At 45.8% G+C, this 16700-nt stretch overlaps 1 protein-coding gene across 1 annotated transcript in view; it reads left to right on the top strand.

Annotated features, from left to right (window-relative positions):
* Positions 1–380: 380 nt before the first annotated feature.
* CDCP1 (CUB domain containing protein 1) overlaps positions 381–16700 on the top strand; it is a 28987-nt gene continuing 12667 nt past the window's right edge. Inside the window, exons 1-4 of the mRNA XM_083824979.1 lie at positions 381–877; positions 12023–12226; positions 13635–13991; positions 15329–15697. Of these exons, the coding sequence (XP_083681105.1) occupies positions 802–877; positions 12023–12226; positions 13635–13991; positions 15329–15697 (1006 nt within the window). The 5' untranslated portion in view covers positions 381–801. The remainder of the gene's footprint in view (positions 878–12022; positions 12227–13634; positions 13992–15328; positions 15698–16700) is intronic.

Below are 16700 nucleotides of genomic sequence, written 5' to 3'. Positions count from 1 at the left end.
GCAAGGTCCTGCACCTGGGTCAGGGCAATTCCAGGGACTAATAGAGGCTGGATGGAGAATGGATTGAGAGCAACCCTGAGAAGAAGGGCCTGGGGTTGTTGGTTGATGAGAAGCTCAACATGAGCCGGCAGTCTGCACTTGCAGCCCTGAAAGCCAGCCGTATCCTGGGCTGCATCAAAAGGAGCACAGCGCAAGAAAGGTGTGGACCTGTTGGAGTGAGTCCAGAGGAGGGTATGAGGCTATGAGGATGCTCAGAGGGCTGGAACTTGTCTCCTATGAAGACAGGCTGAGGGAGTTGGGGTTGTTCAGCCTGGAGAAGGCTCCAGGGAGACCTCACAACTGCCTTCCCGTACTTTAAGGTGGCCCACAGGACAGCTGGGGAGGGACTCTTTGTCAGGGAGTGTAGGGATAAAACAAGGAGTAATGGCTTTAAACTGAAAAATTGTAGATTTAGACTAAATATAAGGAAGAAATTCTTCACTCTGAGGGTGCTAAGGCACTGGGTTGCCCAGGGAAGCTGTGGATGCCCCATCCCTGGAGGTATCCAAGGCCGGGCTGGATGGGGCTTTGGGCGACCCGGTCTGGTGGGAGGTGTCCGGGGCGGAGGGCCGCCCGCCCTCCGTGCCTTCTCCTCCCGCTCCCCGGCTCCCTAGCTGGCACCGGCGGCTCCCGGGGAGGCCGGGCAGGAAGAGGAGTGGCCGCCGAGCCCCACCTGCGCCCCGCCGCCTCCAGGTGCCGAGACGGAAGCGGCGGTGGCGGTGAGGGAGCCGGCGCCCGCCTCGGCGCGGGGCCCTGCGGGAGATGGCGGGGGGCCGGGCGCTGGCCGTGCTCCTCGCCGCCCTCCTCGCCGCCTCGGCGCAGCTCCCCCGGCGGGAAGGTAGGGCCGGCATGGCGTGGCAGGGGGCTCCGGGACGGAAGGGAAGGGAAGGGAAGGGACGGGGGCTGCCCGGGGGAGGGGAGCCGCCCTGCCGGGAAGGGAGGTGGGGAGGCTGCGCCGGGACCGGGCACCGCGGCTCGCAAGCCCGTGGTGGAAAGTCGCTCCCTCTCTTTTGTGTAAATACTAATTGGATAGATCCTGTGGGCTTTGCATCCCCGATTAGCGGAGTATGGGTTACTCGCATAGCTTCCCGAAGCACTTTTCTGTGGGTGCGGGGAGCTGCGTTACCTGTAAGGAGCTTGTGCAGGGTGAGCGGTGCTGGTAAGTTTCCAGGCAAAGAGAACCGCATTTATTGGGGCAACATGGGAAGCCTGCCCGGGGCACTTGGGGCGACAGGAGCACAGCTCGCCCCAGCCACGCTCTGCTCGGGTTCCTGAAGCGCCGCGCAATCCCGCTGCCCATGGGCACATCCCGCCTGCAGCCCCGCAAGAGTTCCCGTTGGGAACGCAAAGACGGTTCCCGGGGTTTTCCTCCGTTTCAAAAAGCCGCTCGGTTGCCAAAAATGCAGGAAGTATACTCAGGAGGTTCGTGCTCATCCTCAAATCCAGTCAGTCTGTCTTATAGCCACGGGTCCTGTTCAGGACCCTGGAAGTATGACTCCTCCGTACAAAATAAACACCAAGTTATGTGCTGTGACTACGAACAACCCCAGGAGCCTGATGCAATTCATACCTCTAACGCTTCTGTTACTTTTAACTGCACTCGCTATGCTGATGTGCCGCTCGCAGCCATCGTTATCATAAGCAGTGCAGTCTACGTGTTGAAACTGTGAAATTGGACTGCTCTGGGGGTTAAGCTCCAAGCTATGTAGTCTAAAACTTTAAAACATTTCATGCCTTTCTTCTAAGTCAAATTAATGACAGCTATCCTGTCTTCAAAGGATAAAGGAACAGTATTATATCATGGTTGTTGTGCGTTGCTTTCAAACAGAAGAAACTTTAAAAGCCCTGAGGTGGATCTGTGCTAGAAGGAGAGGAGCCAGACTTTCTAAAGATCTTTTATCGCTGAAGTAGCAAATGAAAAAATCCTCAGCTGTATCTTTTCTCATACATAGGCCTAGCCCTCCAGTAGGAAGCGCAGCAGTCAATTAATCATATTCTTCTGAACCACCCTTACGCTGTCCGTTCATACGTAATTCCTTGTTCTCTGGTCAAACTGTCTTATCAAAACTTTTTTTCCTTTTTTCCCCATAAATCTTCCTGATGCCTCACACTAAACTTCCTGGGCTTGCTTTTGAGATGTGCTACAGCTCTGTTTGAGCCATTGTCTTTGATTTTATTGCTTGTTGTCATCATCTGCTCCAGCTCCTTCCCCTCCATCACGTTTCAAACATCCAAACTTGAATTCTGCATCCATGTGCGCTGTTCCTGTTTTAAAAAATCAAGTTTATACTTGCTTTATGCACAAACACAAGCTCATGTTGGAGGCAGCACAGAGCTGAGCCCATGCTGTTAGTTTTTGGTTGGGTGTTGCACGAGCAGGAGACTGGCTGGGTGGTGGTGGTGGGAGCGGTGCGTTTCCTGGAAAGCCAAGCAAGTCTGCTTTGTGTGTGATGGGCGATAGCTCTGGTCAGTAACTGGTGAACCGAAGCTAGTAGAAGTGAAGATAAGACTGCTGGAAGAGCTGATGGTTTGCTGCCTGAGTCTCGGCAGCACGGTGGGTTGGAGGGTGGCGTGGTGTGAGCAGGGCAGGAGGGGAACCGCGCCTTGCCAGGTTTGGTGAGCAGATCTTGCATACCTGGCATGTTCTTCATACTGGGAGTTACTCCTATCATTGCGCAACCAAAACTGTAGCTGAAATGTTTCCCTTAGCAAAGGTTCGTCCTGAAAACCTAAGATACTTCAAGTTGTATTTTCCCCCCGCATCCCTGTGTATTGTGTAATTGTTAAGGAGTTCCCTTTGTCCTGGTGCTGACAGTGGTGCTGGCTCTGCCGCTGTGTGCAGGCATGGGCTGTGTGTGCAGAACCACACACCAGGTGACAGTGAGGTACGTGCGTCTTCTCTGGGACTGCTTGTGCTCTGATGGGACAGCTACGAGTCTTGGTGCACGCGTCTTTACAGCTGTTCCTTGTCATCCTCGGAGAAATCCCTTCTTCTCTCCTCCCTCCGATGCTTCCCAGCCCACGTGGTGCTGTCGTTACTTCCTGTAGGAACACGCACGTCAAACATGACTAGTCACGTTGTCTTCAGATTGGTTTGTGGTTTTTCTTCGGATGCAACCTTATGCATAATGTAAATTGTTAAATAAAATGTTGGTTAACTTCTAGGTGGAAAACTAGAGGAAAGTATTTGGTGCAATCGCTGTGTGTAGATGTGGGAGTGCGAATGAAGTATTACGTACCTGACCTTTTAAAATGTGTTTTCTAACTAAAATATGACTCTGAAGCACTAGTAATGAAGTTAATCATACTTTTATGAAGTCTATAAAACAGATATTTCAGATTTAAAGTATCCTTAAGTGATATGTGTTTCTAGATTTGTATTTAAAGTGTCCTTGCTATAATAAGTGAATTCACGGATAAAAATGCATTGTTTCTTGCTCTGCCCTCCAGGTACCTTTTTCTTCCCAAATGACTAATTCAAGTCATGCATGAATCTAAATAAAAGCTGCTGCTTTTAGAAAAGCAAGCTGTTATCAGACATATTTATGGTGTTCTGATTTAGCACTGACAGAATATAAACGACCAGCCCCTTTGTGCTCCTTTGAAAGGCCGTGCGAGCTGGGTTATTTCCATTCCGAATTGCTGTGTTGCTTGTTTGATCGAGACCTCTCCTTTTAAGACCACAACCGATGCACATGTGTATGCAGTTGTACTGTTTTTTGCTTGCCTCGTACCATTATCAGTCCAAAGTGCTTAGTTTTTACTCTCTAGAGAATATGCCTATATCCAGTTCTGGTGGTACTAGTTTAATTTTTTCACCAGGAAATACATAGACAATATTTTTTTGCATTTCTAGATTTTGGGGGAACGGGGAAGGTTTGTTTTTAACAGGTGAGTTCTGTTTCCTGTGTGTTTGGTGGTTTTTTTTGTTTGTTTGTTTGTTTTTTGTCTTTTGTTTCTCTTTTTTTAACTGTGAAAGGACGTGGATGGGATGTCAGCTGGTGAGGCCACGATGATGTTTGGGTTTTAATACTCTGAATTGAACTCATTGTCCAGAGCAGCACAACCAGCCATCAGTTTGAGGGTCCTCAGTTAGGTTGTGGTCTCTTCAGTCACGTATGAATTAATTTTCTCCACCAGCTCCACTCCTGCTCACGGATTTACTTGCATACAAACCTGGAAACACCAAAATTTCTTGCAAGCTGTCACCATTTGGCACAGAAACGGCCCAGGAGACAAGAACAGGGTGCAGAGTCTCTTGTGCGTGGGGCTGCTGCTTCTAGCCCTGGCACCAGCCCTGCGGCTGCACTGGGGAAGCCGATCCAGCCAAAAAGTATGAGGGAGAAGCAGACCGAAAAGGTTTGTTTTTCTGTTCAGTCAGATGTTGATGCAGACCTTAGCACCTAGCTTAACTGGTATTTATACATACGCGTATGTATTTTAGAGGAGTTTTGGAATTCACATCTAACAAACGTGAGGAAAAGGCTGAACAACTTTGCACTTAATTTATTATAGAAATATTTCATATCAGAAATAGCGCAAGGAGCTGTTCTTTGCTGAGAACAAAGGCAAGATGCTTTGGGCTTTACTTGTGTTGACTGCTGCAGCCGTGAAGCAAAAGTTAAACTCTGGAAGGAGGGCACCAGGAGGATCTTTGGCAACAGTAAATTTTGGTACCTGTGACAGGAATGGTAGGGTTGCAAATTAGTGTAAGCGATAGATGAAAAACTTTTTTCCTTCTTTTTCATCTGTTTATCCTTGTTGATTTGATTTTTTTTATTATTTTTCTTTAGCAGCTTTGTTCTTCATTCTTGGACCTTGTTTTCTTATTTCTGTGCTCTGTTATTTGAAGCGTCCAGCCTTGAAATGATTCTAAATAAATTTTATGGGGCTTTACTTGTCTCTGTGACACCTGAGAAGCGAAACGTGTGTGTTCCTGCAGATCCCTGCCAGGCTAGGTGCTGTATTGCCTCGTTAGGAGGGTTTCTGTGTAGTCTGTACACTGCATTTCCCCCGTGCATTGGCAGACAGATGGCATCTCTGCTGGATCCGCAGTTAGTTAATGACTTAATTATAACTGTGTCTACTCGGAAGAGCAAGTACAAGGAGAACGACTGGGAGAGGAGGGGAAAGAAACAAACAAACCTTGGTTCTTGGAATTGCTTGAGGCAAAATACGGCCTTCTCCAGGTCCTGGGGAGTGACAGAGGCCTGCATTTGGGTGAGAAGTTGTATCCCTGTGTGTTCAGACCGTGCGTCTTGTAGCCGGACAGCGAGCCAAGAGCTCCTTGGATGGCGCAGCCTCTGTGTCCTTTTTCCTAAGCTTCCATTAAAATCTTTGTACAATTACACATTCTCAACCAATTTCTATAATTTATAAACCTGTGCCCAGCTGAGGGTAGGGTTTTTTTGGCCTCAGCGAGGCTGCTCTGGTATTACGGTGAGCAAACCTTAGCTCTGGAGGGGAGAATGCACCTGCTGCAGCACAGGAGGATTTACCAGCCCCGGCTGGAGCCAAACCACCACCGATTCCTGAGGAGCACCTGGTGACTTTCAGCAGCCTTTCAGTAGGACTTGGATGCCCAGTGGAGCCTAGGCACCACCCCTCAGCTTGAAAACTTCTCTGGCACGATGGAGATGTGAGCGAGCAAGTTGCTGTTGTTCGGCACCGACTTGTGCCGCTAGGGCGCAAAGGAAAGGAGGTAAGTTGTGCTGCCCTTAGCCAGCTGCTGGCTGTATCAGGGCAAAATCTTCTGTTCCTTTATTAGCTGATGGCAGAGGTGAGGGCTGGCTGAAGCTGGCCAGTGTGGATGGTATTGATGGCAGGCAGCTGAAGAAACGTGCCATAACTTCTGGTGGATGTGCATCTTGTGTATGGTAGTACGGTCCTGTCTGCTTCTGAGCGCCCAGCCTGCAAGTGCTGTGGGATGACAGATTCTCTTGATCTATCTCCTGATGGAGGAAAAAAGTCTTGCTTGTGTCTGTTCCCTTGGACACCTTCAAATGGCCATGTCCCCCCTGCACCCTCAAGGACGCCGTGGATCAGCCTGCTGGAAGCTGTGCTTCTTGGTTTCTCAAGGGACGAAGAGAGCGTGGCCACTTGCTGTCAGAGCAAGGGCTTGTTTCAAGGGGTACGATTGTGCCAGTGTTTTGGAGGTGGCCCCGGCTGTTCTGGGTCCACGGGCAGAACAGAGAGATCAGTGTGTGAAGACGAGCAAAGTGCCACGCGTGGAAATGGATGATCTGAAGTTTCTCAGAAAGGAGAGACAAAGAGCTGTTGGAGGGATGTTTGGCATGGGAGGGACTGCTGGTTGTGAAATGTGCTCTTCCACCTTGGTTAACCAGAGCCAAGACTGAAGAGCTGCACAGACATGCTCCGAGGTGCTGTCCTCTCGCTGGCTCACATCAACCTGGGGATAAACTGTGTAAGCAAACATCCCTTTGATCAAAGGAGGCTCCTGCAGTGACTTGCACATTGTCTTTGAGTTTCTCCTGCCAGTGTGGTGTTTTCTTGGGTTGTACAGACCCGTGCCTCTTACGCTTTGTACGTTGTACATGGGCTGACAGTTTACAAACAGCATTTGCTGAGCTCCACTTCTTGCCTCAACAGAAGCAGCAGAAGTCAAGTAATGGAAAAAAGAAAAAGCCCACAGTCAACGTTCTCCCTTCTGTAATTACAAATAACCATGCCAAGTCCCAAAGTGTCTTTTATCCCCACTTTTGTTGAAAAAGCTTTTTGTGAAAATGTCTTTCACACGCAACTTATGAGTGTCTTAATTCACTTTCTGAAAAGGTTCTAGAGGAGGGGGGTAGAATTACTGAAACTTGAGTAATTACTTAGTTATTTTTTGAAATCAAGGTACTTTATGCCTGGGAGGCATTGCAAATTAATCTGATGAATTAACCGCCTTTGAGTGAGCAGCCTCGACAGCCGTGGTGCTGGGGTGGCTCGTGCCCTGCACACATTCTGCTGGGAGGAGAATGGGGAACACAATGTCTCACCTGCTTCACGTGTCCCACTGCCCATGGATTTAAACCCTGGGTGGAGATGAGGGGACCCTGTTGTGGTGGCTGAGGAATCAGATGCCATCCTTTGGGTGCTTACCCTGGGATGATAGTCGTCAGCAACATCCGTCCCTAAGCATGCAGAAGCTCTGAGGCTGTAATTCCCTGGAAATAATCATTTCACAAAATATGGACCTCATCCCATGGCGCTGGAAGACGGGAGGTCATTAAGCAATCAGCAGAGTAGTTAGTTTTGCATTTTAAGTATAAACAAAATTCCCATTTGCTTTAGAAAGTCTTCAGCAGAAAGGACTTAGGCAGCTGACAGCAAGCAGGGTTGGCTGTAATTTGTAATTGTGATAGCGATCTCCGTTTGCTGCTTACAGCTCTGTTTGGTAGCTGAGAAGAATATTATAAACAGTGTATGGGGCCCTGGTTAACATTGTTAAGGGCTTGCAGAGTGAGAAGGTGATCTTGGATGGGCATTGCTGGAGGGGTGGCAGTGGGTGCCGGAGATGAACTGGACAGCTGGACTCGAGTCAGTAAGGCAGATACGAAATGGTTCAAGTCAGCGAAGCGGGGAGATGTTTCCTCTTAGAATATTCTTTGACCTGTCGTTGGCACGCGTGAGTTGACTGTGCAGTGGATCATGCTGGAGGTGTGGGTTTGGGTCCCCCCTGCTCCGGCAGAGCTGGGGTTGGCGTCCAGGTACTTCACATCCGGAGAGAGCGCTGCAGCTGCTCGCCTCCTCCAGCTGCCTCTGGTTCATGAGCGGTGGCTGAGTCAGCCTGATCCCACTGTTTGCTTTGTTAAAAATGGCTGAAGTGGAACAAACCCACTGTTTAAGCACAACAGGCAAACCAGAAGTTTTTATACGGTGTTTTGGGATGGACGAGCATCTAGGACTTTTTTTTTTTGTGGTGGTGGTGGTGACTTGTCAATTCTGTTTTCTTGGTCTGTCTGTTGGTTGTTTTTGTTGGTTTTTTTTTTTTTTTGATTTTCGATCCATCCAGGGAAGTCATGTGCAACAATCATCCTTAGATCCTTATGAATAAATTGCTGCAATAAAATTCAGTCACTCAGCCAAAGCAGGTGAATACTGGTTGGACTCTGTTCTCCTCTTGTGTTTAGCAAGGAACTGTGTGTAGCCATAAACCCCTGTCCTGCCAAGTCCTTTCCTTGTACACACGCATGCATGCTCTCTGTAAGTGCCACCGCCTCCGCTACCCTCCAGCTACCTTCTGCTTCACACGCCCCTCTTGCACAGGAAGAAATATCCTTGTGAGAACACTTAATTAAATAGGAGGGGATTAGTGCTAGGTGCAACCGCAGCTATAGATATGAGTTTGGGCTGAATTCCACGGAATAATCTCACTTGTTTTACGCTATACAGCTTGTTTCTAAGTCAGGTTGGAGAGGCTCTGAGCAATAAAATGGAAGAAAGCGTTGGGAAAATCGTGCTGTAGAGAACAAGGTAGTTGAGGTGTGTTTTGTGAAGAGAGGAGGATTACTGAGTGATAAAAGCTGTGGTGGTGAGATGGTTGTGGGGACACAGCCTTAAATGAGGGTGAGCAGTAATGAAATACGATTGCGGCAGGGAAAATGCAGATCAACGTTGGGGCAGCTGAAGAAATGGTCAAGGAAGGCTGTGGAGCTGTAATCACGTAGAGGAAAATATTTTCGGATGAGAAAAGCCAGTTGTGAACCACCTCCATCCAGGCCAGCTCAGGACTTCACCTCTGACATTTCCAGCCCAGCTATTTCGCTGTTGTTTAGACAGAGCAGATCCAGCGTCACTAATGCTTCTCCTTCTTCTTCGAATATCCTGTGTGTCATCTCTGTGCAGCACTAATGAGGCACGGAAATTCCTTCGTTACGAGAAATGTGGATGGTTACTGTTAGTCTAAATAAAAGGCATGCGGTGGGAATCATAGACAAAGACAGATCAGCGTGAGTCACGAGATTTGCTGATGCTTATAAAAGCTCTGCAATAAAGATGGTTTTTAAGTAGTCTCTCTATTCTGCTGCATGTTTGTGGCTATATATTTTATTTTTTTGCTTTTTAGCCATTTAGGCATTCTTAGTGCCTTTGGGATCACTGGATATATTTCTTTTCGGCATGGTTCTTTTTTCCCCATTTTCCTACAAAAATGAGAGTTAATAGTTTAATCTAGCTTAGCACATCACCAGCAGCTGACTGCTGTTGACCTATGGCACTGTGCTGTTATTTCTCTGACAAAAATGATTATCTGTGGACCTTCATTTTCACAAGCTGTTTATGCCGTGACCTAACTCAGTGCCTGTCCCCGTGTGTGTTTCCAGCAGGTAGCTACGCCGAGCCTAATCGGGTGTATGACCTGCACTCTTATCACCTGCAGCGATGCATTTGGACGCTGGTGTGTATTGATCATTGCAGCACTTGGGGCAAAATTACCAGGGAGCAGAAGTCAGGTCTCTCAGGGACGGGCAAAGATGCTGCTTTGTTTTAACTATTGCAGGAGGGCCGCACTCACTTATTTCAAACCAGTATTCAAAATGTTGAGAGCTTGAGCCTAATTCTTGTGACTAAAACTGACCTTAGAGCCACACAGGAGCATTCGGTGCAGACGGGCTGGTTTGTTTTTCAGTCGTGTAAGGCTGGCCATGTACTTCTGGTGTTCCAGAGGTGGGGGAAGGAGCAGAGGTAACTGCTTGTCAAGGAAGCGAGGAGCAGACTTTTCAGCAATGTTTATAAAAACAATAGGTGAGTGTGACAGCTACTGTATGCAAGAGAAGTCTCTTTTGTTCGTGGGTATTTATTGTTGGTATTAAGCTATTAGCACTACGTATCTGGGTGGCATAAATGTCAAGAAAATGATGACCGTCGTGGTCAAAGCATATTTTGTGCACTAAATGCATTAAAATGCAAACAAACAAATGTACAGTAGTACAGAAAAACAACTCAGGACTAGTCTGGAAGTGGTTTTGCTTTCTGTTCTGGGAGCTGCTTTGCCTTGACGAGTAAGGTGGCACAGCCCTCGCTGCTGGCTTTGCCGTTTTCTTCTCCCCACTTTTGGGAAGCTTCCCTTGTGATTGCTTCCCATGTGTTTGGAGTGTCATCACATGGATGGGATATGGAGGAAATATTTGTGTGTGTGTGACAGGGTGACCTGCAGCTCAGGAGGAGCCACTTCTGCCCTCCCTACCTGCTGCAGGAGTTTGGCTCAAGAGCACGGCAGCGCTTGTGTTTTATCCAGCCTGTTGTGGCAGCCTTCAGCACAAACCCTTCTCCCTTGTACGTGGTCATCTTTTTTCTTCTTTTTCGCCTCCCCCCATCAGGAAAACCCAGACTGAAAATCTCTTGAAAGCATTTCTAAAGCAGAAGTGCAAACGTCACTGGTTCTTATCTTCGGCTGGGGAGTTTGGCGTAAGCTGTCAGCCAGCTTAAAAGCTGTAGGGAAGTTAATAAGTGACCCAATTTTTCACTAATGGTATAGAGGGATGATAAATTAGTCATTGCAAGTACGTGTAGAAATTTGGCCTCTCGGTATTTGAGGTTTTTGTTTGAAACCCTTGATCCTGGAAGCAAATAAGGCGGGCTGTTTCCGGGGCTTGGCCTCAAGGTTGCTCAGAAAAGCCTACAACTCTAGAAGAGGCCCAAAACCACCAAAACTCAAACAAAGCCATGACTGGGTGTCATTTTGACCACCTTCTGCCCCGTTCTCCTTAGCTGTGAGACTTCGATGCTGGCAAAGCCGGAGCTGGAGCATTTCCAGTGGCAGCCCGCGGTGCTCAAGAGATGTGTGTTTCTGAGCCAACTGTTCGCTGGCACCTTCCTAGCACCCTGCCTGGCCACGTGGCGATGGCCACGGGGGCTTTCCCGGGGTGCTCGGCTGCCAGATTCACTCTTTTAATTGATGTTAATCAGCAAGAGGATTCCTGCCCTGACGTATGGGCAGAGCTCTGCTGTGCGGCCCTGCAGGATGTCCCTCTCGAGGAGCAGGCCTCTTTGATAAACCACCGCCCATTCTGTACCAGAAGATTGCTCGATGGCCACTTTATTCTGTGGCTCCAGTACTTTGTGTGAGAGCTTCTTCTGCTTTCAGTAGTCCTTGGAGGTGGTGTGAAGGCTGCCCAGGCTTTTATGCATTCCTCAGCGCCTGAAGGTGGTTGTGGCAGGGATGGAGAGGAGATATCCAAGCACACATAGTCCACCCAAGGTCGCAGGTGTTTATTTGCTGCTGAGGGGTGTTGCACGTATGTTGTGTACCTTCAGGGAACGTGTTGTAGAAGTTGGGGAAGGTGGGAGAGCCATGACCACACACACCTATCGACCAGTGCTCTCGTACCTGAAGCGGTTGTGTGGAGGGAGATATTCCTTTATTGCCTCATCCTCTTATTGAGAACTGGGAAGCTTTCTTGCAGGGCAAAGTAACTAGGGGTAAGTGAAACTCTTAGCAAGTGGCTGTTGGTCTGTGCTCTTGTTCTTCTCTGGTGTCACCAGAGTACCTCATCTGGTGTGCTGCAGGGGTTGGGGTTCACCTCTTACCCTAGTGTGCAACTTAAGCTGAGGCTTGCCTTGTTGTTTGATTGCTGATTAAGCTTCCTGCATTGAGCCACGACTTTGTAGGGACCTTCAGAAGCCAAGCAGGCTGTATGATGGGCATAATAGACTGATAGTCAAAGTCTGGATGACATGAAAGCAATAGCTGAGTTGCTTTTTTAATGCAAAATCCACAACACTGGTGAACTGGAGCAGAACTGGTCCTCCACAAATTGCATTTATGCCTCTCTCTGAGCACGGGCAGCAAGTGGACCTCTGCATCATCTGTGCTGGACTGGGAGAGCTGCAGGTAGTTTCTGGAGATTCAACACTTAAGACCTTTGGGACAGGCACGAATGGTCCCTCTGAAAACATGGCATCTCTAGGGATGCATGGAGAAGCAGGTGGCGCTTTTACATACTAGTAACACAGCACCTTTTCCTTTTTTTTTCTTTAGCTTCATTTACAATCCCTCTTCGTGTGGTGGACAACATCACAGTTACAATTAAATTGAGACCTGGTGTTTTATCGAACTGTCAAATTAGTATAAAAAATATACGCAGGTCTGAACTGAAGATAAGACCTGGGGAGAATGTGACTTTCACCTTCACTTGTAGTACTCCAGAGAAATATTTCATCATGGAAATTCAGAAGAATATTGGTAAGATGCATGTTTCTATTTTTCCCCTGATGGCAGTTTTCTTCCCATTAAACCACATACCCTTTTTTTTTTCCTGTTACTATATCAAGGTATCCCCCATAATCTTGGGTAAGAAGAAATCTTTGGATGCTAATAAATAACCTTGAATTACTGAAACTACACATGTTAAAAGAAGACTGTGTTTTTATGTCTGGCAGAATGAATGTAACTCAGCTTTTTTTTGAAAACAATTAAATGAGAGTTTGTTGTGTTAGCTGCTTTCTGCCATCCTTTCTCCTGCAGTTTATGACCCTGCCAAAGGAACTTGCTACCTGCCAAAAGCCTCTGAGCATTGATAACAATATGTCACTGATCTTAATCATTGAACAGCTTGACTGTGTCTATAAGGACACCAGAAACATTGAGATATTCATGTGTTTCCATATATTAAATGAATGCTACTGACGTCAAGAAGCTGAAAATTTTGAAGTGTTAGAACTAAACTTTCTTTTGCTTTGAACGTTATCTCTAGTTTGTGTACGTGTGGTAATGTACTCTTTAATGGTGTGAACACATACTGTTTCTTAACTAGATCCCAAATTTCACTTGGCAGTCAGTTTTTGGCTGTATCTTCATTATTTTCGGGGTGGTGTTCAAGCCCTGTTATAAAGACAGTTCTCTTCATGTTTTGGAATTTTATTCATATGGTTCATGCAAATAGCAATATTAACGATATTTCACGATATGTGTGTAAGATACAGTTGTGGTATTTTTTTTTTTCATTTAAGCCTAGGTATAAAATACTTATTTTTGGTGTCCAGCTTGAAACACCGATAAGCTAGATTTTTCAGAGAAAAGTTCTGTAGGTTATTCCTAGAATATTTCATTGGCAGTTGTTATTCATCACTTCTGCAAAATCTGGACCCCAGGTTGCTCATCAGGGTACCAATGGAATGAAGGTATGGTTTGCAGCAAGCAGTGGAAATCTTAATGATTTGGCAGGCATTACATGAGAATTCTTAGAGTGAGATGGCATAAAATTGGTTCTCTCGATGCATGACTTCCAGCTTTCTTAATGTTGAATTTCTTCCATCTGTTTATTCACTGCCCTGTTCACATACCCTATTCACTACGTACCTTCTAAATTCTTCAGCAAACAATGCAGAAATACTACAGACAATACCTCCTATTAGTCACCCTGGCTTGTCCTTAGAAGCAGGTTTATCCTGTCTGCTCTAAGGGATAGGAGTCCAGTTTAAAGATAGCATTTAACCATGTTATGGGAGTGTCTTCTAATCTATATAGAGTAGAAGTTAAGTGCAATGTAAAAATTAAAAATTAAAAAAGCAATTAAGGGGAAAGTGGCAAATTCCTCACTTACTTGAAGGCTTTCTGTGGTATGTCATGGCTGTTTTCTCTCTGCATTTAGACTGTGTATCAGGCTCATGTCCCTTTGGAGATGTTCATCTTTACCCACCAGGACTACCTCGCCTTAACAGGACTTTCATCTGGGACGTGAAGGCGAGTACAAAGGCTGGACTTGAACTGAAATTTGCTACCCCGTGGTTAAGACAGATTCAGCCAGGAGAGTTGTGTCCGGATTTAGTTAGCTACAACATCAACAGCTGCATAGATACAGCCACAGTCAACATTGGCACCTTCTGCAGAAATGGTTCAGTGTCTCGCGTCAAACTGCTGGGAGGAGTTGTCATGTCTCTGCACCTCCCGTGGAACTCTGCTCTCACCACCTCGGGCTTTAGCATTGCAAACAGGTCTTCCATAAAACGTAAGTGTGGAGTAGTCTGTCATCCACTGTTATCTTCCCCATGCAATCCTCTTTTCTAGGCGGTGGTGGTGTTTGGTTTTCAGTTCAGCAGGTATCCCTCTTCTAGGGTCAAAATATCTTTGTTTGATTGATTAATTAACCTAATATTTATGTAAGCTGTTGTGTTGCTGCTTTTGGTGCACATTACTCATTTTTCAGTCTCTTTAAACTTGTTAAAACTTAAACATACTTTTTTTTTTTTTTTTTTAGCTAGATGAGACTAGCTAGCATAATTAGAGTGAGCCAGAAGACCTATTTGCTGGTTTCAGGGTATAGTTTTGTTTCTTTAGTTTGAAATAAAGCTTCCTTAACTTGCTTGAGTCTCAAACAAATGTTTCTCTGCAGGAGAGAAAGGTGGGAAAAGGGGAAGCAATGCCTGGAAGGCACATGAGTCTGTTTGCTTAACTGCAGATATCTGTTTCAACCTGTGCAGTAGCATAAAATAATCTTCTTAAAATACCTGAAATGTGTATAGCAGTCAGTGAGTGAGTTTGTGATCTCATGACAAACCCCCCTTTCAGAGATTTTCTTGATCTTTACTTGAATTGTGCAATTATTGCCATCAGCTACAGATGGAACCTGATCTAAGTTCATCTTTCTAGAAGGCTTCTTCCACAATGGCTAAAAAAGGAGATTTGTCACCCCTTCTCTTGCATGGCACTGCTGAAACGTTTGGGAAGGTGAGAGGCATGGCACTCCTCACAGTTGCTCATCGTTGCTGGCATCCTAGAGTGGGGCTGTAATCTCTGCGTACATAACTTCACTCTGCCAAGTGCCTGGACTCATCCAAGTACAAGGCGTGTTACACGATCTCCATGCCTCACCTTCTTGTTTTATCATGCGTATTTGAGGCTCTGTACTAGTGTGCTTTTGTTAGATCTCCGAGATTTTTGGACTGAGAGCTCCATGCTTATTTAAAAGCTCTCATCTTTTGTTTCGTGAAATCTGGTGAAGTGGTACTAACAGATGCAGTTGTCAGGCTGCGTATTTGCTCTCATAAAGCCAGGACAAGTAAGGATTTCCTTTCCAAAAGGTATAGGCCTGTCCCTGTGCTTGACAGGTAGACCTGCTACAATGCAAATACAATGTTAGCATATCCCTTTCCCTTTCTGTAATTGAAGACGATAGCATCAGCTCAAGTATATGTTTTAGTCTGATGGTTTTGTAATAAGCTAACCTGTAACTGAAATGGGTGAGTTCACTGTCAGATAAAATACTCTGGTGCTGCAGTGCTACATATGCTGGTGTGTCTTCTCTAATTTCTAATGCTTTTGCATGATTTGTTTCTCCCGTTTTAGGGTTATGTATTATTGAATCCATTTTGAACAGGGAGTCTTCCATCACACTGATGTCCCCAAACTATCCCTTGGGCTTTCCAGAAGATGAGCTCATGACGTGGCAGTTCGTAGTTCCTTCCAACTTGAGAGCAAGCGTGTTTTTCCACAACTACAGCCTTTCCAACTGCGAGAGGAAGGAGGAGAGAGTGGAGTATTACCTTCCTGGCTCTGTCAGTAACCCAGAGGTGTTTAAGCTGAGTGACAGCCAGCCTGCCAATATTGCTGGCAGTTTCAACCTGTCCCTGCAGGGCTGTGATCAGGACGCTCAGAACCCAGGCATCCTCCGCTTGCTCTTCCAAGTCGTCATTCAGCATCCTCAGATTGATGAGAGTAAGTACTGGTTTGCCCCTTCTGTCTCTCTGTGCATTTATCTCTTATCTCTTCCCTTTTGCAGGTACAAACTAACTTTGTCACAATTTGCAATGGAGTAAAACCACCATTGTAGATTGTGTATGCTTTATATTGTAAATGGAGGTTCCTTTCCTTTTCCAAAGGTATACATCAGTGTAATTGAAAATACCTTTAATATCTGTGGTATCAGATCTTGCACACTGTATAATCAAAAGTAAGCATGGGGCAGCATTTCCTTGAGCCTGTGTTCTCTCTGTGGGGATCCAATCCAATTATCATGCAAGAACCTTAGTGTTTGATTAAATTGTCCAAGCTTATGTGTCACTGCGTGTTCTGAGTACTAAAGGGTTGTACCATCTCACCACTTTCATCCTCCGTTCTTTGTCTGTCTGATCTGGCTCCATTCATGAACAACAAATCCTCCTGAAATTGTTGTTAAACAAATCACATGTTGCATCTTGGAAGCCAGACAGAGTGAAAATACTGTATTTAGTTAATCAGCTTTATCTCTGCTCTACTTTGGGGGGGGAAAAAAAGGCAAGAAGAATTTTAATATATTTATGACCAGTAGACAAAATGATAATTATCTACAAATAATAAAAAAAAGGTTGCCATTTATTTGATGAAATGCAAGTAATAAACCACTCGGATTTACGAAAGAGCAGTGGTTTCTCTAGGGATTTCTTAGGATTATATGAGTGATTTTAGTTATGTAAGTTCCATCAAAGATTCAAATTCAGCCCTCAGGACAGTATTGAAACTTTTATTAAAAAAAGCTTGTTGTCTGTAGTGTGCAAGTTAAACATGGTTCTTATTAAAAAATGCATCAATATCTGCATATTCTCAAAGCTTCCCAAACCTTTTGGTATTCCACAGCTGTCTGTGATGCTTGTCATTAAATAACAGGAAAATACAGCTATTTTCCAATCAAAATCTCTTCTTGACCTAATCTTGACTGTGTTTAGCTGCTGAAAACCTCTGA

This window comes from Anser anser (genome assembly GCF_964211835.1).
Source record: "Anser anser genome assembly, chromosome: 2".
NCBI classification, from domain to species: domain Eukaryota; kingdom Metazoa; phylum Chordata; class Aves; order Anseriformes; family Anatidae; genus Anser; species Anser anser.
Note: the sequence above shows the minus strand (reverse complement) of the source record. Positions and strands in the feature narration are given on the sequence as shown.